Here is a 23989-nt window from a genome sequence, read left to right on the forward strand (position 1 = left end):
AGCCAGATAAAATGTTGAAAGCAAGAGCTCAAAAGGAGTTCATAACAATCATCAAAATCTTGGGTGTCAAGTGGAAACGCAACTTGTTTCATTCAAGTGAAAATTAAAATTTCACCACACTTCTAGATTTTAAATGTGCTCTTACTGTTAGGTTTCTTAAGTGTTAAATATTTAAATGAGTACAGCTAGGTTTTTCAATAAATACCAGGCTGCACGGTCTCATAATAAAAACTACATTTTCCTTATTAATACTCTAGCTCCTGCCCTATTCAAACATGCAACATTTAAAAGTCCCAAACTGTTTGGAACAGTCTTAGTGTCACCTCATTATTAAGGAAAGCCACCTTCTATAAGTGATATAAATTCCAGGCAAAAATCACATTGCTTTTACTTTAAAATACACAAAATGCCACCTAAACGTGAGGAGGAACTTCTTCACTTTGAGGGTGGCAGAGCACTGGAACAGGCTGCCCAGAGAGGTGGTGGAGGCTCCGTCTCTGGAGACACTCCAAACCCGCCTGGACGCGTTCCTGTGCCACCTGCTCTAGGTGACCCTGCCCTGGCAGGGGGGTTGGACTAGATGATCTCCAGAGGCCCCTTCCAACCCCTGCCATTCTGTGATTCTGTGATTTTAGAAGAACTTTAATGGAGCATGGGACTTTCAGAGGCTCCGGGTACACTTTCCAGCCACCCCTTCCAGAATTTCAGCCCAAGATGAACACTTAATTCCTTTGAAGCCTTTGGAAGTCTTGTCCAGATGTCTTCTCAGCTGCCCCAGAATGACTTGCACATTTGCAATTATACCAGCTGCTACGCAGCCTGTAAGAATAACAGTCGCACTGATACCTGTTAAGAACAGTGACTGCTTCTGCATCATCCTTACAAGTCAGCAACTTCTCCATGTTGTATTCCAGCACTGCGAGACCCAGCTGCAAGATTGCCTTTATTCCATCATAGAAGAAACAGTCCACCACATTGACTGCACTTTCAATAGGCAGCACACTGATAAAAAGGGTAAGGAACCAGGAGAGAGAGACCGAGGAGAAAAAAGTCATGTCCGTCATGTGGTCTGTCAACTGAGGCAGATGAACCCTGATGAGCTCTTCAAACACTGCCTGATCTACCAAGGCACCTGCAGGGAAAGGATAACAAAACCACCACCCAAATCTTAATAGCGAGAAGCATACTTTTCTCAGAGCACCGGCCAGAAAGAAAGCCCCTGTCCTAATGCAAGTTTGTTGTAAAAGCAAAGAGAGGCCTAGCTGCATGGCACCATTGACTTCCTTCCCTGTGCTGGAACCTACGCACTCTGTGCATGGGGGCCAGAGCCTTGCTCCATGCTATAAAGCATGTTAGCACTTTTCTGAGTGCGTGGCTACTTCCAGTGATTCTCCTGACAGCCGATACACCCCCTCTGCAATTAGAGAGAAATTTCACATCCAATTTTCTTCTAGCTTATACACATGCAAGTACTGAGTTCATGAGATCAAAGATTAAGTCTGAACCAAAGTAACTCTTTTTCCTTTATTTAAGCTAGTATGAATTGCAGTTATAATTCCAAAAGAACAGTATAACAGACTACTTCCCAAGGAGTTATGCCTAGAGTGATGACAATATCTGAAAATCATGTCCACTCCTGCTTAAGGAGAAGTCTCAGGACGTTCTCAGTAACTTCCATTTTCTACTTCACAATACTGAAACCAAATGCAACCGCTTCTTTCCACTGTTCAGCCTTCAGCTCATTCCGTGCATTTGTTCTTAATGAATGATCATTTACAGATCATTTACATTCAATTCTAGATAGATAAAAAGACAGATGGATGTTACCGATGATTCGACGATTGAAATAATCCGGTAGCATCCTTTCACACACAGCAACCAAAAGCCAGAATGCTTCCTCCTCTTTAGCGTACAGCAGAAGTACTGATGTCAAAATATTCATTGCCTGTAACATTTAAACAGGAAAGGAAGCATTTATGAGGAAAGATGGTAAAAACACAACTGTTGTAATTTCTTAAAATTTGTATTTCTGAAAGCACTTTACAGCGCATTTGTAGAGTGCTAGGATAACCTACAGACATATCCAGTATAAGACTTCTACCTCTATATTATTAAATACAGAGCATAGTATTTAAACTACATACAAATATTTTAAGTGCTAGAAGTCTAGTAAGAATGCAAAGGAATATTTGAAGTGGACACGACAGCATTTATCAATAAATTCAAGACCAATGTAAAAACTCATGTTACATAGCGGGATGAAACAAGCAAAGTGAACCACTGAGCAAGAAACCATTACATATTTATTGATTTTATGAGGCGCCACTATACTGACATCATGAACTAATATTTAGACAACCAACACTAAGAGTCTCAAAACTGCTGTACCTGACAATATCCAATTTGGGGATTCCTGTATGCATAAGCTGTAAGAACTCTCCTGAGTGCAGAAATTCCCGTGTCACTTTGAAAAGCAGGATGCTCAGGTAAGGAGCGACGTAAATCTCGTTCAATTTCATCAGTAGCTAAAGTGCATGTTCCTAAGGACTTTTCCACCAAGTCAGTGTAATAACCAGGGTTGGATGCCATATCATTGACAGCACCTGTCAATACATTGTATTGCACAGTATTAGAGGACAACAGTAAAGTATCCACGTGATTGTCTGCAATTTGTATAAAAATTTTTGGTGACTACTGAGGTATCTCATGAATCTCCTCCAGATGTTACTGCAGTAATGTATCAGAGTAATTCTACTGAAATTAAAGGAATTACTCTGAAATGAAAACAGAAAAGCAAAACAAAATAAGGCTTGGAGGAAATCTAAGTCACTTTCCATTACAAAGTTGATTTTTACTTACTTTTTTCTTTCACTGGGGGCAGGAGGAAGCTTCCTTTCACCTACAATTTTGCCCAAGTTTTCTGGCAAACATAATACATTTCCATTTGAAGAGCTGGGAACAGATTAGAAAAACTAGGCAAAGGACTGATATTTACCTAATTAATTCCATAAATTTTACGTCAACACCTTCCAAGACAGAGATACCAGTCTGGTAACAGAAGCATAAATGCTTATGTAAACGTTCAAAGAACACTAGCAAAGATAAATCCGTGTTCGTATGTCCTCAGAAGGAACTACCGTGCAGTAGGCTGAATGAAGAGTACAAAAGGCATTTGTTATACTAAACAGATCCTCTGGAACAGCAGGAAGCTCTGCCCAGGGGAACACAGTGAGTACAGCTGGCAGATAAGGTCCTGGGTGGTTCCTCAAAATCTGCAGCTCGTTTTCTGAATCTGACACAGACTTCTTGTATGACCCTGATCAAGTCAATGGCTGCTGCTTCTCTAAGTGTTTCAGTGAACAGGAATAGAAAGAGCACAGAGGTGTTGTAAAGCACTGTCTTAATTCCCTGGGCCTCCATTTCCTCAAGTGAAGTGCTCTGACACAGACGTGTTCTACAGAAAAAAGCCACAAAAGCACATTGAGAGCTTTGTCAAGAGATCCCACATGTGTAAGAGAGTCCACAGTTCCTGTACATCTCACTCTTAAACCAAGCAACAGCGTATAGCAAAGAGCTGCCAATAACTGGGGCCAAATTCTTTGTCAGGAAAACATTTTTTTTGTGTGTCTGGTAACGCTATCCTCTCAGAAAGCTTAAATCAAAACAATTGAAACATAGTTCCATATTCATGCTTTTCTTTTTAGTAAGTAAAGAGGCATTGCTGAAACCGACTGTCCCCCGGAACAGCATGTATTCTTTTCCTTATTTTTCAATTGAGTTTGTTGTAAAAGAAACAGATGCAGGTTTAGTTTGAATCAATGCAATATAAATAACAGAGAAAATTATCCTGTTCATCATTTTGAAGTGTCTTTCTTCAGAAAGATTTGGACAAATTGCCAGAGGGAACAGCATTATTTGTCAGACTACATTCAGCCAGTAACTTGAACAACCATACAGCAGAGTCCACAAAATGAATCAATTATACTTGCTATGCAATACCTGAGAAGAGTAGCCAGAGCTCTCCTCTTAATGCCTCCGGGATCCCTCTTACAACTAGGTCTCGAGTCTTCTTTGTTCGAAACATACTGACACCATGTCCACGTTCGACAAAGAGAATGTTCCAGGACTGTTCTTTCATTTTTTCTTTCAACTATGAAAAGCAGAAGACAACAAGCATTAAGTAGACTGGACAACAGGCATTAAGTAGACTGGAAGATTTTCCTCATGTTTCAGAGAACAGAACCAAATTTTGCTCTCAGATATAGTCATACGAACTGGAAATGACAGCACTGGCACCCATATTGATATGTGAAATGAATGCTGATGCAAATCAGAGCAAAATCTAACCTATGCATAGTCTAAGTTTGGCGCACAATGCAAGCTCCTGCATGACCTACTAGTCTTTAAAGTATATAATTGCAAGAACGTCTATACCAGATCAGACAAAGGGTACATCTAAGCCAGTATCCATCTGACAGAAACCAACAGCAAATGCCACAGGACAGTAAGGACAAGCAAACATCTGTAAAATCCTCCTCCATCCTCCAGCAAATAGAAGCACGGGCACCTGCTCAGCAGAGGCAATCTCTCTGAACTTAACAACATACAGCAGATTTTTCCCTGCAAACTGCTGTCTGAACCTCGACAAACCTGCCGCCTTCTAACTTCACTTGAAGCCCCCTTGTTGCTGCATTAAGACAGCAAACAATCACTCCCTTTCACCTTTTTCAAGCCACTCCTAAGTTCAACTTTTTTCCTTAATTCCCACTTGGGAATGATTCCTACCCGTAAACAGCAATAACTGTATGCAAGCTGGATTTTCATTTTAAATGAAGTCATCACCATCTATTTGATATGTTTTATTGTTCACTATTCTGCTAAACTTTTTTTTTAAATAAATCAATAGGTAGACAGCCCTATTTGTTAACCTCTAGATTGAATGATCTGCAACCACATCAGCAAAAACTACATTACTGTTAAAGGACCACAAAGTATAAGGGACTTAAAGGGAGTCAACGGCCAGTGGTAAAGCAGTAAGACAGCTAACCAGTGCAAGGTGCAGCTGTGCAGACAATTTCTGCCATCGTAATCCTCCTGAGGTGTTCCAAAAACGCATTGCCAGCATAATAGATAAGCAAATTTAACATTTCATATAATTCATATGGCAAAAAAATAGAGGTACATTAAAACTCCCTCTGTAAGTTTCTTTTTCAGGTTTTTTTCCATGTAAATATATATATATATATGATTGTATGATACATACATACAAACAAATCTGCTTATTGTAACTTGGGCCAATTTTAAAATATCCTGTTTTCTGTTGCTGCTTTGTGATAAACAGCGTAACATTTTCTTGGTAAAGGGTAAATCAACAAAAGAAGGAAAAAAGATGAAATTGAATGGAAACAGTAGAAAAGACAAACAGGAAAGACGGGGTGAAGAGAAGGTTCAGATTGCTTATGTGTGGTGGCAGGTTTCTCTGTGCTAATTTGAGAGCTCTAACAAATGAACTATGAGAAAAAATATTTGGCCATGATGGCGCAATGAAACCAAGCAAGTGATTATTTGCAAAGTCAGCTTGCTGTCACAGACACCTGCTTAATTACTCTGATAAATTAACATATTTTGATTTCAACATGTCTATGAACCGCTCTTTGCTAACAGCAAAAAAAATGTACTAACTCTGTTACAGATGAAATAATATCCCTCAGAAACTCAACAGGCAAAACAGGTTGCTTCCTTTTTTTTTTTATTCATCATGCTTTGTTGCATTATACTAGTTGACAGATTTGGAACAGAACAGCTACAAATGGTGGAAAGCACACAGAGGGATGGCATGACATGACATCAGTGACATTATTCTCCCACAGTTTCTCAATCTTCCCTCAGTTTATTTACATGAGCTCCAAATAGCACTAGGAGACAATAAATAATCGCGAAAATTTGCAGGAGAATGAAATTTAGATGCATTAAGGAGGGAACTAATAGCTGAAAACACTTATGCCCATACAGGTTTTACATTTAATCAATTATTTATCAAGCAGATAGAACATTTTTACAAACAAGCAATTTCTGTCAACAGAGAAGATAACACTGTATGCCTGTAGGATCAGCCACGTAAGTAAAACCTGCTTCACAGAAAGGAAACTGGCAAAAATTCCCCATTCAAAGAAAATTGAAGTTACAGGCATTTTACCTGCAGCGTAGAAGGAGGCGGAGATAGTAGAAACAGTGAAATAGATCCTTTGTAAAGTACCAGATTACTAATAAACTATTGATTATTCACCTAAAACGCAATTCAGTTTCTCTGCAGCAAAGCAACCGACGTGCTCCAACTCATGCAAGGCTCCAGGGCTGAGACAAGGTGACCATCGCCACTACGTTTGCTGTGCATGCAGCAGTTAAGGTTTAACATTGTTAAAGCAATTAAAGGTGCTGAAAGGATCAGCAGGTTTTGTCCACTTCTGTTCAACACACTATAAAAAAGCAGAACTTAAAAACCTGGATTGCCTTTTCTCCTGCCTAAAGGGTGTTTATTTTTTGACATTTCTAATATCAAAAATTCCATATCTTAATTTACCCAGTACTGCTGAAAGACTTCCTTTTAAAATAAAACCTTTCTATCTTCTTGCACACACTATGAAGAAACAAAAATAGGATGTCCTACTGAAAAAACAATTGGGAAAAAAAAACAAAGAAAAAAAACATTCTCCAGAGGATGACTTTGTTAGACAGAAGCGCAAAAGAATGAAACAACGAAGAAATTAAGTCAATTTCTTGATAACATTCTCCTTGCCCCCAAAGAGTTTGTAGCGACTTTGTATCTTGACAATTCAGATAGATATGAAACATGTTCACTATCACAAAACAAACAGCCAACTCTTCCCTGAGGGGTGGAAGAGCAGGAGGAATTAGCTCCATGAAGATAAGGCATATCATTATCAAACAAGATGAGCAGAAAATTGAATGGAGCCATGAAGAAGCACCCTGTGGACTCCAAACACATAAAATGCAGATGAAAGAGGACTGGCAAAGCCCCAGAGGAAATAAGCAGCCTTGCTGGAATACATTTTGAAAATACTTCAGTCCTTTCCAATTAGAGTCCAAAAACTGTTGGTCATTTTATCCCTTACCATTTTAGAGTCTAGATTCTCAGCATCCTGAGGATGGTAGACAGTCATTAGGGCTTCTGTACTGACAGTTTTGCTGTTATCTCTCTGACCCATCTTTGACGGTCCCGCATCAAAATCCTTCGGAATGTCAGAGGCAGAACTAGCTGCAACCTTGAAAAAAATTTAACAGTGGTGTTTACAAATGCCAAACAATCCTTCAAGAAGCGGCGCTGACGCCAGAAACCATTTTGCTTCTGGACCATCATTGTTCGTTATATTAAGTTACAGGTACCAGATACAAACTTCCAAAATAAATGAAAACCAGCAATCCCTGCTCTGCACAGGTGGGCTTTCAGGAGGCTGCACTGGAAAAAAAAATTCATCTCTACAGCCAAAAACTTAATTATGAAAGGAGAAATATAAACAATGAGAACTGTAACAGTTAGGGAGGCCTGACCACCCATCACCACTGAAGTCAGCAGAAAGACATTAATTTAAATGGAGCCATACACTGAACTATACAGAAATGCTGAGAGCATTTAAAATCCAGCATTAGAACCTGGACTGTTTTTCAAATCCTGATGGAAAACAAACTAAAAGAACCCAGAACCGAATATATTCACAGTAGCACCATTGTTTAACACATTCTTTTTCATACGGGCTCAGAGTTATTTATTTTTCCACACCTTAAAACCAGAGGTACATGACTTAGCATGGTATGTCAAAACAATCCAGATACAACCTGAAATAAAGTAATCTAAAAGGGAACACCCCTGACCAGCAGACCCTACCACTCAGGTCTCCCAGGGCTGTGCTGTACCCTTGTCAGCTGAGGATTTCTGCTGATATCAAACTATCTTGCTTTTATTACTCATTTTTGCCTTCTAACCCTTAAGAAAAAGAAATTTAGCCAACTTGAAATCTAGAGGTTCAGCAGACGTTGTTCCCCATCTTATGTCAAGATTCATCCTTAAATATGAATGTATAGCATTACAGAGCAAAACAATGACAACGATACATAAACTCTGAGTAAGACTACACAACATTATTCCTAGGTACTAAGAAATTAGAATTAACGGAGCAGTTACCTCTGTATTTATGATGTGTTGTGGACTTGAAGTTGCATTGCATTTCATTCTGAGCTTTGCCACAAGCTGTTCGAAATCTCTAACCTCCGTGAAACGAAAAGCTGTTTTTCCTTTGGTACTAATGCTGACTCCTCTGTTGGCTGGATCTGGCTTATCCACCCCTGTGACCTATGGAAGCAAGGATACATAAATTAGGCAAGAAATTTTACCAGCTTACTTCTAAAAGAGAAAATCTGCATACATGAAAATGTAGTATTAAGCCCCACACAAGCAGAATCAGTAACACAAGTAAAAAACTCACTACTTTAAAGCTCAGTGGTCTGCAACTATTTTGGCACAAGGTAATAAGTATTATGTGATAGATTTTTGACAAGAGTACCAAAAATCTTTGAAAACATTTTCCCAGCTGTGAGTGCTGAACTTATTTGAAAACCTTGCCTCCTTCTACCTGCCGAAGCTGTTACTTTTTTTCTTACCATCCAAAAGCAGACCAAACATGGCTTTTGCAAGTAATCAAATGAAACAAGTTTCACAAGAATGAATTTCCACTGAGAATACCCTTTCAAAGATAGCTGTCATAATACATGACAGCTGGAGCTGATTTTAATTGCCATGACAGAACAGTTACAGATTAGAGCAGTTAACACACTTTAATAATGCAAGTACAAGTGAGACAGTCATGAATAGCTAGACTGACTGCCATTGCTGATGCTTTTACAATGTTCTAGGTAAAAGATCAAAGACCACTGAAATAAAGTAACTCTGCAGTACTGTAGAAAAAATAGCGAGGGCCTGACGATCCATAAGAATAAAATTAGAGTCAGCTCCTTGAACACAGCCTCTTCTTGTTTTTCACATGTTATGGAAGTCTCTATTGTTTGCAGGACTATTTATAGGTGATCAAATAAATTGCTTTATCTGGGCGGGGAACATCAAGGGTATTGCTGAACTTAGCTCAGCTCGCGCCCCTATGTCAGGTGTCTTATGTCAGGCAATATGTACACAGAGCATCTAGAGCAATTATAGAACCTGGTTAATTTTCAGGCTACTGTAAATTATGTCTGGGTGCTGATGAAAAGCTTTTAACATTGGGAAACTGAAATGTGGCAATGTCCCAGATCACATGAAGTCAAGAGAGGGATGGAAGGGCTTTTTTCCCCAGAAGTTACTCCACGGTATAGCTGTAGTACTCTATAGAAACATGAATGCTGTGTCCTTTACAAGATGGTCCTTATTCAGTCTGTAGAGACTATCAGCTGTAATGGCATTGATACTTGTTCACTGACGACTGTCAATGGATTTTTCCCATAGACTTTTGAACAGACAGCGCTGCTCAATTGCTGCAAAAAGAATTTTTTTAGCACTACTGAGCTAAGAAAGAAACACAGAAGAGTGATTACTAGTCTTCAAGACCCTCTACAATTCTTTATGTGTTAAGAATCTCTCAGTAACCCAACTTCAAGAATTAAGCAAAAGCTTTTTAATTAAAAAAAAAAAGTATTTCAAAATTTGGATTCTGGATCCAGCTACAGAAATCAGGGTAAATAGAAAAGGGAAAAAGGATATAGGGAACAAAGATGAAACATGAAAGTAGTTCTATAAATCTACAAACAGAATTCCTACATGCAGTATCCAAGGTAGGGGGAAACATATGACATCATGTAAAGTAAGCAGATCCTAATGAAAATCTGCTAAACTGGCATTAAACTACACATGTGCAAAATTTCTGGTATAACTGGCTCTGACTCGAAGTTTGCATTACCTCTCTTAATGGAATGATTACACTGCACAGGCTGCCATCCTGGCTAGCAAAGCAGATGTAGTTTTCTGAAATGCACATTTTCCCATGGGTGTTGTAATGACTGAAAGGAACCCATAAGAAGCACTCATGAACTTCTTTCAAGGTCTCTTCTTTGGGTAGCCTGAAGAATGCACTAAACTGCTCACTGTGGGCACGGCTCTCTAGGCCTCTGGATTAAAAACAAAACAAAAAACAGGGGAGGTGAGAGAAAAGAAAAATTATGTAAGTTTAAAATGTCTTTACAAATACAAAAGGTAAAAAGTCCTTGGGAAAAGAGTAAAACATCATGCTCTCCCACAGTCCGTGGATTGATCTGGAGCGTTCAATGTTTTGCTTGAAGAGGCAACAAGGGGCAGGAGCACAGCTATCTATATACACCCATCTAAAAAAATACTTAAATACTTCACTAAACAGCGATAGATTCAAGCATGTTCTTACACAGTAAAGCACTTTGCTGGATCAGGGCCTACAGATAGTGCGGGAAAACATACTAATAGCCTAATCTGCTCTGTTTCCCAACCCATCAGAACACGCACTTACACCTAAAACAAGTTCTGGCTTGACAGAGGAATAATTAGCTAGAAATGTAGCACATGTTGTAAACATCTGCCATGGGCTAATTCTTCACAGGTAACTGCAGCCAGAAGCAATGTTTTGGTTGTAGAGCAACATCCCTCTCCAGCACTGCTACAAAACTGAGGTATCAATTACCCAGGAAATACAACCTAAAACAGCTTTTATTACTAGTGTACTATAAAACTACATAGCTTTTTTTTTTTCCTTAAATCATAGGTGCATGGAGCTCTAAGTAGGAAGAGTTATTAGAAAAATGCTTTATTGTAATTTCTGATTTGCAAACAGGTAACATTTCCCAACAAAGCTTTAGTCCCTTTATGTGAATTTAAATTACCCAACAACAGATGTGCTTTTCCTGGTTACTTTTCACAGTAAATAGCTGTGCTCCACGGATCAAAACCTGAATGTTTGAGTGCGAATATGGACAGCTCTCTGAGGAAAAGGCAATATTCGCTTCAACAGAAACCAGAACTGAAGAGAAACCATAAAATTACTACAAGGAATAATCACACACCTTCCTTGAGAATGAGGGATGCTAACCATCGGGTTACTAACATACACATCTTTCCCACCGCACCCATCTGCAACTCATTGATTTTATCACCCATCTCCAGTGGCAGCAAAGCCATGCAGTTATTATTTACACATGTTTATCAAATGATTTATTCTCCACTTTCTCCTTCTTCACCAGATCTCTTTGTCGACACTGCAGCTTCATTCTTAATTTTCTAATCCTAAATGCTGCTAGAACACCTTTTAAAAATTCAAACTACTATAAACCCTATAGTTGAAGACCACCTCTGAAGGTCTGATCACATCCTGCTTTCGTATAGACTTTTGATACTGCAAAGTAACAAGAAATTACAATGCCCCACGTTACTTTGATCCCAAATTTTAATGAGACGCTTGTTTAAGAGAACATCAGCTTTGCTGACATTTACAGATCTCCTTGAGACATGCATTCTCTTCCCCTTTGCCTAATAAAGTCCTGGTCCTCGAGCAGACAGACTCTACGTAACATATTACCTCTTGGTGATCTGCAGAGGATCATGAAGGACTGGGTCATTTTCAAATGTCTCCTTGTCAAAAAGTCTCCTAACAGCATAGTTTGCCAGCTGCTCCATGAGAAGGAATGTTTCACTAATGTGCAAAAACATGGAAAAATAGTGATCTTCCCCACGGGAGCACACATGAATGCTCTCTGTCAGAATCACATTGGAAGTCTTCTCAAGCTTTGATATTTCATCCCAGGAGATAATAAGTTTTACTGAAAATACGAATACAGGCAGATGTGAGTAACTTCTTGTTAGCTGCTACCCTCATATTAAAAAAAGAAAAGTAGTAGTCAGCAGCACTAATAAAATATAATTAACCAATACAGTTAAATGATAACCCACTTGGAAAGGGCTACAAATTCACAAGCACAAAAAACACTCTCTTCACAATTCCTGTAAGATAATTCCATTAGAAAGAATTTTACAGGAAGAAAAACATTGAAGACACACCATGTATGAAAATACAAGCTTACATCACCTTTTTTTTGCACTCGTGAAACTGCAAATTGCAAACAAACATCATCATATAAGCTACCTCACTTCAACAGTTTACCAATAGGGCTTCTTAAAGTAAATCCATCATGTATTGGCAAAAGGAACCGTGCCCAATAGCTATGATATTTCCTACTACAAATGAGAAGTATCTTAGAAAGGATCCTACTTTCTTTATGCTTTCTAGTTTTCACATAAATACAGTTATAGCTCACATCATTAGAGGCATTTGTTTGGGCATTTCAAACTAATGTTACACAGGACAAAGAAGGTATGTGCAATTATCACCAGTGCACAGTGCAACCATGTGAAACACCAAGTCTGTGTGTGAAGAAATAACTGTAACCCTCACAGACCAAATTAATATGCAGCATGAACAAAGATTACAACATCTTTTCATTACAGCCAACTGCAACAGGTCTGCCTTCTCTCTTATACAGAGGAAGAAAACTAATGGACATTGTCCATTAAGTTACACGAATGTATTCATTTCCATAAAGTATTTTATGTTTGCAGTTTTTTTCTATTCTGTGTTGACATCTGCTCACATGGCAAAATAGCTGCCTTAGGACATAGCAGGAATTCTTCCAAATCTGAAAGATAAACAGTAAAATGTGAAGGGATTAGGCTTAGTATCGAGGCTTGCTTACCTTCTGCTCCCAGCAAAAATGAGTAAAAACTAAGGAAGTTGGTACTAAGATAAAGCCATCCTTGACAGGGCACTCTGCCCTTCCAGTAACTGCATGAGTAATAGGTAACCAACTTCTCCTGCTCCGGTAATCCAAAGCACTTTTCAAACTTCATAAGACCTTCACGAAACTTCTCAGGATCTTCTTCTTTTACAAAAGAACCTTTTCCCTCTTCAGCAATCAAACCCTAAAACAAAAGAACCAGTTACCTTACATACGCATCCATGTGGGTGGGTGTCATATATGCACCTGCATACATACAGCGTAGCATTCTCCTAACAGGACAGTAAATTTTAGAACAGGAAGAATAGTCTGAGGATCTGATCAAAACCCAGGTCACAAACCAAATGTGCTATTTCAGACTCATCCACCAAGTTTCCCACACAACTTAGGCAGGACACACATTCCCAGGTTTCCTCTTCTGAAATAGATACATTTTCCTCACTTAATCACAAGAATTCCTGGCTAAATATTTAGCATACATAAAGTGCACCTTCACAAAAATATGCCATATGCTTCCCAGGCATTACTAAAATTATTCTGACATAATTTATCAACAGTTTCAGACCACTCTCTAAAGGCATCTGGTGTATCATTTACCAAGAAGAGCATATGTCAACCAACCTTACTGAACTGTGAGGCAGATAAACAGGAACAACGGCATGTGTTGAAGTTAACAGGCACATACTACTCAATAAGAAGTACGTACCATTATGATGCTGTCCTTTGATATTCTAAAGAGGACACATTATTTGCATACGTTTAGAGGAAAAAAATACTTAGCATTCCCCAATCATGTCATGTGCCCATTACTTACTCTTATCTTTCCCTGGACAAAGCTCGTAATATCTTCATTTGAATCAAATACTGATAAAGTCTTCATAACATTGTGTTCTAACCAGTCCCAGTGTTCTGTTATTTCTTCCCTGCTGGATCCTGATTGAAAGAGAAAGTTAGTGTTACTTAAAATTAGAACAGGCTTTAATCATTTCTCTAAAAATATTAATCAAGAGAATACTTAGCAAATTCCTGATTCACAGAGTAATTTAGAAACACAAGTCCAAATGACAAGTCTCAAATTGATTGTCCAACTCTTGCATACACTAAAAATGTATTTGGTGTACATTAAAAATGCGCACTGCTGTGTTTTTATCTTTCAAGCCCTTTATGCAGCTATATTTCTACCCTTTACACCCAGAAACATCTCAGCTTTGCCAACATTGTGTGGCTCAGTGATGAAGCCTGTACCGTCCCAACATCGTTAGAATGCTCCCAGTCTAAGTCTAGAAGGTGGGAAATGTGAGGTCAAATTCATCATACTAAGAAAATGAAATCTGATCCTTTGATACCCTCAGCTGTGATCACTGGGTCACACCATTTTCCAGAGTAGAACTCCGAGACTTAGACCTGCTGTGCAAAATCCCGTCTAACAAATGTAAGGATGTAAAGCATACATCACCGTAACCAGGAAGGTAGCAAAGACTTATCTTTGGATACATGAAACAACTATTTATGTTACTGACAACAAACAATTGCTATTTACTCGTGCTCATTACAGGTCATGGTTTTATCTCATTCTAACTATCAACTGTATTTCTAACCACAGTAAAGCTCAGGCAACTGCCCTTCAGGAAACAATACCCCATCCTACCTACAATAAAGTTCTGCTTATGCTGTAATTCCAAACAACGCATATTTTCATGCAGTTGCAGGCTTCTACAAGAGGTGAGAAGCACAGCTGCACCCCATATGGAAAACATACACCAGAACTAACTCCTGATGCAGGAAAAAAGTCTCATTTATACAAGGTGAACAATCCTTGAAACAATGTTTGGCGGCACCAGAATTAGTATTTTTTCCTTCTGGACCCTCTGGGACTCAAACACACGGGAATAAGGACTGTTTTCTTTCCTTTCATTACACGCGTGCGAGAGGAGGAATAACTTAAAAAACCTGTTATCAATAACCATAAGGAATGTAGACCATAGAGCCAAGATAAAATTAAATGCTCCAAGAATATAAATACTGCTTTTTCAAACACCTTAGAGAGAAGCCAACCTTGTTATTTATTTACTTGACACTGCTTTTTAATCTAGGTTTCAGACAGCTACCCCCTACTATAGGATGAATGATGACACTGCAACTTTACAGTAAAGAAAAACCTCTCGCACCTGAACTTTCCAGAAATACATTTAGATTACTGGTTTACTTTAAATACAAAGGAATACTCCTACCCACCAGCTACTTTAATAATTACAGAAATGTGGCAGGCCAACTTCAAAATGCTTATGATAATGCATCTTATTCTTTCCACATACTCAATTACAAATTATGCAAGTGGTAACAGGTAATAAGCAGAGATGACACTAGTGAAACAACAGTAGAGGTTCCAGCAAATTCAATACTGAATCAGTTCTTTAAAGACAGGTGAGTCCCCATTAGATGGTGGGAGGCAGGGAGAGCGAAAGAGAGGGAAAGAATTTACATAGGTTTGAATAAAAGGATTCTAGAATATAAATTAATTGGCAGTTTCATCTTCCACAGGAATGCTCACAACTAAAATCAGCCAGTGTAATCACACACTATCAATACCCCCAAGCCAGAACACACCTTTAACAATGTCTTTTTTCTCAATTTACCTTGTAAAGACTAATTAAACAACTTTCAACGGACTCCACAGAATTAGTTAAAGTTGCCTTGGGAATGAATAGAAATTGTTCTAAATATGGGTGGATTTGCAACAACACTTTAAAAAATTATATGAAGAGTAATTAACATAGCAATTAAATTGCAAACTAATTATTTTTCTCAGACTACACATGTAGACCAATTACTTGAGTCACAGTGTGAATCAGAGGCACAGATGTGACACAATAAAGATGAAACTTTAAAATAAATATTTAAATGATTTAGGAGCACCGTTTCAGATCCTTAATATGTAACAGCAGGAACAAAATGTAGTCTCTTCAATTTCTTCACTTCACAGAAGGAACAATCTGTTTTCTAACACAAAGTACAACTACATTATATAGCCTTTTGTTGTAAAGTATACTTGTGCAGCACAGAATTGATATAAATTGGATCCTAAGGTGAAGATTACCTTTTGTATTTTCCCAAGGGCTGACCTGATGGCGTGAGAATTCCCCAGAGTATATTTCCAACACACTTATCAAAGTACCTTTTTGATAGCCTGTCACCATCAGTTCTGAGTTCTTCAGTAGTAGTCTTAAAATTTTATTCACTGCCAATTCACAAAGTGTTCAAATTCTATCAACTTTATAAGGCTGTCCTTTTAAAGTGACATGTAATGGATTACATTACATCATTATTAAACAGTTTTCTCACTGACTACTGCCCTTCAGAGAAGTCCTTGCAGAATGTGAACGGGAGCAGATTAGGATTACAGTGAGAAATGTGTAAACGATTAACTGAACATCTAAAAGAACAAATCTGTATTTTGAAAGTAGCTAACTGTATAGAGAATACAGCAAGAGGCCCAATTTTTCATTTAAGGTGAAGCAATGAAGCAAAGTCCAATGTAACAACAACACAGCACTTACTAGTGGAATTACTCATACATGTAAGTGTTTTCAGAATGGTGAATTTCCTGCAAAGCTCATCTTTTGCCACAAGCAACTAAAAGGAAGGCCCAGAGCCCAGAGAAGTCTAGATGGAGTCTTGTTTCTTTAAAGAACACTGCTAATGAAAAAAATAAAAGCATGGAAAAATGAACTAAAATACATGGTTCTTTTTTACTGTAATTATAGATGTTTTCAGAGTTTTCAATAAGCCTAAGAAATAGATTAATTCCACAACAGTGACTTTTTAGCATTAGATCACATGACAATATTAATTTACTTCAATATAAAGACAAGACCATGCCTCAGAAGAAAAACCAATGATGCTTGTAAAGAATAAAAGAGTCCACTTTTGGAATGCAGGTCTCTTTGGACACCCAGAAGTTAAGCAGCCTGTATAAAGGAATTAAGAGTTTTTTCAGGAGAAGCTGCAAAACTTAAAATAAATTTAAAAAATCCACAACAAAATAAATGCATGCACGCTATCAGAAAGCATGCTCTAGGAAAAAGCATATACTCTACTCGCAAGGTTAATTTTCATTTCTATTTTCTACTGATTAATAACACAACATGAGAAAGAGAAAGAACTTCTAAAACTACAAGAGCAACAGCTCTGACCATGACTGGGAACCCGGCTCATTTTAACAAGCAAAGAGAAAGTAGAAAAAGACATTAGGATAAGCAGCTCCTGCTATTCCTACCTACAGCACACTTAATACTCTCAAGGGTCAACTTCTCCGTATCATCCTGAACTGTGCCAAGATACACTTGCACCTTTCAGAAGAAAAGATGGTGCGTCTATTGGAGCACCAAGGCAGCTTTTCAGTACTTCACAGACTGCTGCAGAAAGCAGGCAATCGCAAGTTGTAACAGGAAGAGTCCATGGATATACTCAGAAAAACTGGAACGACATGCTACTGTCAATCACAGGTTTTCAAATAACTCTAAACCATTTAGAGGTCACAGGAATGAGTAATGATGTGAGAGGATTAGCCCAAAAATGGACCGCATACTTTGTAGCTTCATTTTTCACTTTATAATCTCAGTTCGCTTCTAAATCATAGTACATACCACATGCAATGGACCAGTAGACTTGAGAGTCTGGTGTCTGATGCAGGATGCGAAATGGGGCGACTTTCGATGTAGAATCCAACACCGCATCTAATGTTCCCACGAGAAGACCTGTTGTGTTCAAGAAAATGTATACAGCATAGTGAAACTAAGGTTTTTCAAATGTACACTCGCTTCTCTTTCCTTTCTTAGTCAATAGGAATGCTACCCAATATGGACTGATGAACTCAGAGGAAACAAAAGCACAAATAAATAAAGCAAAAAGTGCTCCCAGAGGAACCTCTTTGGGAGGTGATGATATTTTGATCTAGTAAAAGCCATTATAAACACAAAATGAGGGTGAAGAAGTTTTTTGAGATGACCCCCTTGGAAGAGATAGCCACATAGTATGCCAAACTAGAGGACAACCTGAAAAGTAACACGGTAGTTCACAGCCTTCAGTGAGCATAAGCAGTAATTGAACTACCTCTTAATTAGTCATTTACTGTTCTGTTTTCCAGTCACAGGAAACAGGAAAATGCAATTCCATTATGTCTGATTTTTATGAAAATCACACCATTTTCACATGAGAACACCATATCATACTTTCTGTGCATACAAAAGTTTTGCTGCTCATAGCTAGAAAATACCTGCCATTCTTTATAAACAGTCTGTCAGATGACTCCTACATAAAGTATGGAACACTAATATTTCATCCTATTACATAAAATGCATTATTCCAACATAGATTATACACCCAAGATACGATGGCCACATCACCTCCCTGCCCATAAATATTGAATTAGCTCCTATTAAACAGAGTTCAGATTAAAATATATTAATTTCAATAAGGAGACATACTTAATCTCGCCACAACCAGGAGCAAAAAGTTTCCTGAGAAAATGAGTATGCATTTTATCTTGGCTGCCAAAATCATTCTTGCTGCACAGTAATAAAAATATTAGCCCAGATATTTTAAAAGTTACTTTCAAATCTAATAATCGGGGAATTCTAAAAGAGGAAGAAAATTCCGTAAATAAAAAAAAAAATAGGCTTTTGGATCCTGATGCAGAAGTAAAACTTTTTCTTCTTGTTACAACATAAACAAAAATACAAGCAACAATACCTTATGCTTCCTTCCTGTATCTCCTATGCTTGCCATCCTTCTAGCATGGCCACATAAATGGAAAGTTAACTAAAGCTACCAAAGCAATCACACACAGCTTGTATGCTCCTACAGAAGAACTGCAAAATAAGAGACGAGATTACCTAGAAAAATATGAGATGCAATTACCCAAAGTGATGCTGTAAAGTCTGTTCTGCCACCCCGCTGAGATCACGGATGCAGGGCATTCCCAAAAAAATGCTATTAGTGTAGAGAGCTCGTATGCAAAGTTAACATATCCCTCATAGCACCTCTAAATACCCTTCCTTGTTTAATGGAAAATAATCTTTTGATTCAGGTTTTTAATATTCCATAGCAGCATTAGATTTAGATCATTTCAAATGCATCCCTCAAAAGTTATTTCAGAATTTTTAGGTTGGTTTCTGATGCTTTTTGTTCCACTTTCTTTCCATTAACCCCCTCTCAAATTCTGAACAATATCAATTGTGAGAGAATATAAGAAAGTGAAGTAAGACAAAATCGTGTAAGTCTACACAATCATCTTCAGAACATGGTTTTCCTAAGGGTACACTTTCAGCATAGAGCTTGTGTGACTGCCTTACGGTGGCTATTCAAGTTTCATAATGCTTTTGCTTCTCTTAAAAAAAATGGACGTGAATAATGAAAAACACAAAATAACCCCAAAGACCAGTACATTACATCAATCAAAAATACTATCTTGTCTTTTCTGCAATTCATAGATTGTATGTTACTGTTGGAAAGAAGAATTTTTTTGTAGTTTCCAACTGAAGTCAGCCATTGAATAGATAACAACATTTATGTCTGTTTAAAGAGCTCTGGCATACTGAATGAGTCATAACAGTGAGCTGATCTCAAGGTTGGCTTTGCTTCAGCGAATGTTTTATTATTTCATTCACAATTCTCCTAATATCGTTTTCTGTTATGATATACAATACAAGGACATTAGTCACCGTTTATAAGGTTAATGCAACTGCTCAGCTTGAGAGAATGATTACAACAGTGCATGACAAAGCAGCACTCCTCAAAATGCCCTAACAGTTTCCGTCTACTTGGAAGGTCATTAGATTTTAGACACAATAAACTGTATGGGGTTAGCATCAGGCACTTCAACAGTCGTACTGGTCAATACTGCTTTGTCCACAAATGTGATATACACAACAGGTTTGCACTTAAGCTAATAAATACTCAGTACATGATGAACTAATTCCAGTGGCTATGGCCACTGGCATAATTGCGAGGAATCAGCATGGTCTCACCTTCTTACCCTAGTTCTGAAAGTGCCCTAAGAGCTGCGTAATTTTTGAATACTGTATTATCAGTCAGGGTTTCCATAACTACCAGTTGTTGGGTGCTTCTCAGCAAGCATTCCCTTTTATTGCTATTTCCCAATGGAAAATGAAGAACCAGGTTCACCCAGGCAAGTGAGGCCACTGCTGAGCGGTTTGCTGGCACTCTGCTAACTCCATTCGCACAAGACTGACAATGAATGATTCACTTCCAGGGCTGCAGAGATTTAAAATTCACCTGTATAATGACAAGGATATTAACCGCAAAATCAGGGAGTAGGTAACAAAAAAATCAGTAACTGCTCAGCCCAGGCACTAACACTATCTCCGTAAGGGAGGCAAGGGGAAAAAGCAGCTCAGGCCATACTTGCCAATCCCTCGCTAACGAAATGTAGTACATGTTGCTCTCAATCAACCAATTTTAGGAACAACCTACAGAAGGTCATCTACTCTCATCTCTGCTCAAAGCTAGACCCCACAGTTTCTACTGTGCATTCCACCTAAATCGTCCTCTTGCTGCGCTCGGGGAATGACTTCAGCTGTAGATACAGAACGGGATGCACATTTACACAGAGAAGGGGCTCTGCTTTTAGAAGAGATTTTCAGTTTCACAGCTACTGGAGTAAAAGTAGTGGGAAATACATTAGATACTTAAATAAATAGAGTTAAATACCCTAAAATTAAAACAAAGAATAGCTTTGAAATAAGGATGTGTTCTTCCTAAAAGTCTCCTAAAACACTTGCTTAACAAGAGATCAACATTAGCTGCAGAGACATGCACCAAAACACATCTGCAATGAATTATGCTCTCATTTGTACTAATTTAGGCCATAAAGCCAATATGTTACATGAAAATAACTGCCCAGCATTTTGCCATCTGGGGGCAACACCAGTTTGTTCTTCTATAATTATTTCACCAAGTACATCAAGAGTCTCCTAATACTCACTTTTTGTTTTGTCCTTTTCAACCCACAATCTCAAAGATTTTTTTTTCCTGGAATAGCTGTCAGTTACATCTTTTTTACTGCTGACAATCTTCTTTATTTTAAATATGTATATCATACCCAGCAATCTGACTACTTACTATCCTTTGTGGGACTAGTGTAATGCAAACAGAATAATACAAGTTCCATTTTACCAATGAAGAACTGGAATCAAAGAAAATATGCTGCTGTCTTTTTTTAAAAAGGCACTATAGTTTGGAAGCAAAGTTAGCACAAGCCTGTTCTCTTCTCTAATGCATAACAGTACCTTTGAGGTCAATAATTAATTATATTAAAACTGGATCAGACAGCCTCCTGATTTGCTACATTAGGAGTGTTAAGGGACGTAAAATATTTATAAGACTGTAAGAGTTCCTTACAAACAGAAATGTTCTATTAGCGCAACACTGGTCGGGCCCATTACACTAAGGATTTTGAAAACGAGACACTTTGATGTACAACTGAGTTCTCACTCTTAGTTTATTTACATCATCATAAAAAGGAGCTGTTTGAAAACACTGTAAAAGCTTTTCCCTGAGTGGCAGAAAGTGATATTCTGCAGCTACAGTCAGCTTCATTTCGGCAGTAACTGCTCACTTCTAGAAACTGAAGAGTTCAAAGGCTAATCAGAGCAGAACCAAAGTGGAAAAAATACTGTAAAACAAGTAAGTTTGTGACAGATAGCTGTGGTAGTTTGATCTTGGCTGGATGACAGGTGCCCACCAAAGCCGCTCTATCACTCCCCTCGTCAGCTGGACGGGGGGAAAAAAAGCATGATGGAAGGCTCGTGGGTGGAGATCAGGACAGGGAGAGATTACCCACCAATTACCATCATGGACAAAACAGACTCGACTTGGGGAAATTAATTTAATTTGTTGCCAATCAAATCAGAGTAGGGTAATGAGAAATACAAACTAAATCTTAAAACACCTTCCCCACTAAAATACCTTCCCCACCCTCTTCTTCCCAGGCTCAACTTCACTCCCAGTTCTCTCCCTCCTCCCCATTTCGGCGCAGGGGACGGGGAATAGTGGTCACGGTCAGTTCATCACACGTTGTCTCTGCCACTCCTTCCTCCTCTTGGGGAGGACTCCTCACACTCTGCCCCTGCTCCAGCGTGGGGTCCCTCCCACGGGAGACAGTTCTCCACAAACTTCAACGTGAGTCCTTCCCATGGGCTGCAGTTCTTCACTGACTGCTCCAGCGTGGGTCCCCCATGGGGTCACAAGTCCTGCCAGCAAACCTGCTCCAGTGTGGGCTCTTCTCTCCATGGGGCCACGGGGCCACTCCCTCCAAACTCCTATGCTGCGAGCTAGCTAGCAATGATGCAGACAACAAGCTACATCTTTTAAAAAGCCGGAATAGGAATACCAGCAGGAGCCTTCTACAGATTCAGAATAGCAGTAACTGCTGCAGGAAATCCAGGACTTGAAGAGTCAAAGTTTTCCCCTACCCTTCCAAGCACGGCACATAAAACAAGCAGGGAAGACTAGTTCCAGCCATGTATTTCACTGACAAGTTTGTCTCCTCTGACAATTGCATTTTACTTTAATTTCTCAAGCAGAAAGAGATTAATTGAAACAATGGAAGCAGAAAACAAGTAATTTGTTTTCTGACATTTGAGTGAAAGATTGGTATTTTATGACACCAGATACTCATTTGTATAACTACTCAAGGAATACCCACCTCCTAATTAAGGTCCTGTCTAAACTATAACCAAAGCAACATCTTTGTGACCAATACGCTTAATCTCACTAGACCTTGGTTACAGCATGTGCGTTCACAATACAGGTTTTGTGTCATCATAACTGTGCTTCCGCAGATGGGCCGTTTTGCCTAACTACATTCTTATCAATACACTCTAGAAAACCTGAGTAGCTCTCCCACAGCGGCTCTGCAGAAGACAGAACAACCAGAGGACATGGTCACACGGTTGCACTGCCGGACATACAGCAACGTACTTTGGGACAATCTATTGTGTTCTGAATTATCAGGAAGTAGAACCAGGCAAACAGGTTACAGTACCTGTATCCTTAGGTGAGGTCTAAGAAGGGAAAGCAAAATGAAATGTAAAGCTAAGCAGGTGCACACCTGCAGGAAGAGAGCCAAGACTGAGCAAAACCAGCACAAGATACTTCTGTCCATTTTTACCCACACTAGCCAACTCAGAACTACGCTGTGTGAGGAACACAAGCCATAAGAGCTACATAAGAGCTGTGTCATCTACAGATGACAAACTGGCCCTGCTGTAACAGTCAGTCCAGAAGGGTCACACAAACACATCCAACTGCAGCCTTCTTTCTAAACCTAGGACAGCACCAGAATTCCCAGCCTTCCTTCAGGTAAGTGTCTTTGCTCTCATCTATCTTTTTCTCCTTGCTATGTACCTTCTGCAGCTATCAGCTGCTTCCTCAAAACTCACATCTCCCCTCCTTAAAGTCTGTCTTACCAAGTGTACTCCTGTATTCTTGGGAATCCTTTGCTACTGCCTCCTCAGCTAGTCCTCGTTACTGCTATTCAAACCCTGCAGCACTGTTCAGCTTTATTCCCATTCCTGCCTTGATGCATTGCCCCTCTCTTCCCTCAACACTTAGTCTTCCACTGCTGCCTCCCTCTTTCACTCATAACTCCCCAGTCCCCCAATGCTGCCAGTCACCTCTAGCCTTGTCTCGCCAGCTGAAAAATGCTGTTCAGAACAAAATTATACTTGGCATGTTTGTGATGACTTCAGAAGATAATAGCTGTGCATTGTTTTTTTCTAAAGTAAACGCTAATTTTCTTGAGTGACACATAGCAATATAAAATTAAAATCAGGCACAGCAAATTATACTAGCTTATACCTAGGAGGTTTGAATATTTTCGAACCTGCAAACCCAAATATAACTGCATTTTTTCCAATTTTCTTGTTAATCTTTCTTAATCACAATTTTAATTCAATAACATCTCACTCTTTTTGTTTCTGTCCAGTGAGAAACATAACTTGTACAGCCAAAATCTGTATGAATCTAACATTATGAGAAAAACTACAGAAATAAAATGTGCAATGCCACATTAAAAAAAGCATACGACAGGAACTATCCCATTCAAGTCTTTTCCACACTGTCAAATGCCATCAAGGACAGACGACTAGTG

General features: G+C 38.8%; 1 protein-coding gene across 3 annotated transcripts in view; it reads right to left on the reverse strand.

The window, feature by feature from the left end:
• Positions 1-23989, reverse strand: part of TBC1D8B (TBC1 domain family member 8B) — a 39093-nt gene that overhangs the window by 13210 nt on the left and 1894 nt on the right. For all 3 annotated transcript variants that reach the window (XM_063347493.1, XM_063347492.1, XM_063347494.1), the window contains exons 2-12: positions 17463-17573; positions 13631-13749; positions 12775-13000; positions 11604-11844; positions 9963-10170; positions 8201-8368; positions 7134-7283; positions 4000-4150; positions 2389-2603; positions 1828-1945; positions 847-1132 (exon numbers count right to left, since the gene is read on the reverse strand). In XM_063347493.1, coding sequence (XP_063203563.1) covers positions 847-1132; positions 1828-1945; positions 2389-2603; positions 4000-4150; positions 7134-7283; positions 8201-8368; positions 9963-10170; positions 11604-11844; positions 12775-13000; positions 13631-13749; positions 17463-17573 — 1993 coding nt within the window. The remainder of the gene's footprint in view (positions 1-846; positions 1133-1827; positions 1946-2388; positions 2604-3999; positions 4151-7133; positions 7284-8200; positions 8369-9962; positions 10171-11603; positions 11845-12774; positions 13001-13630; positions 13750-17462; positions 17574-23989) is intronic.

Source organism: Chroicocephalus ridibundus, chromosome 9, assembly GCF_963924245.1.
Source record: "Chroicocephalus ridibundus chromosome 9, bChrRid1.1, whole genome shotgun sequence".
Lineage (NCBI taxonomy): Eukaryota > Metazoa > Chordata > Aves > Charadriiformes > Laridae > Chroicocephalus > Chroicocephalus ridibundus.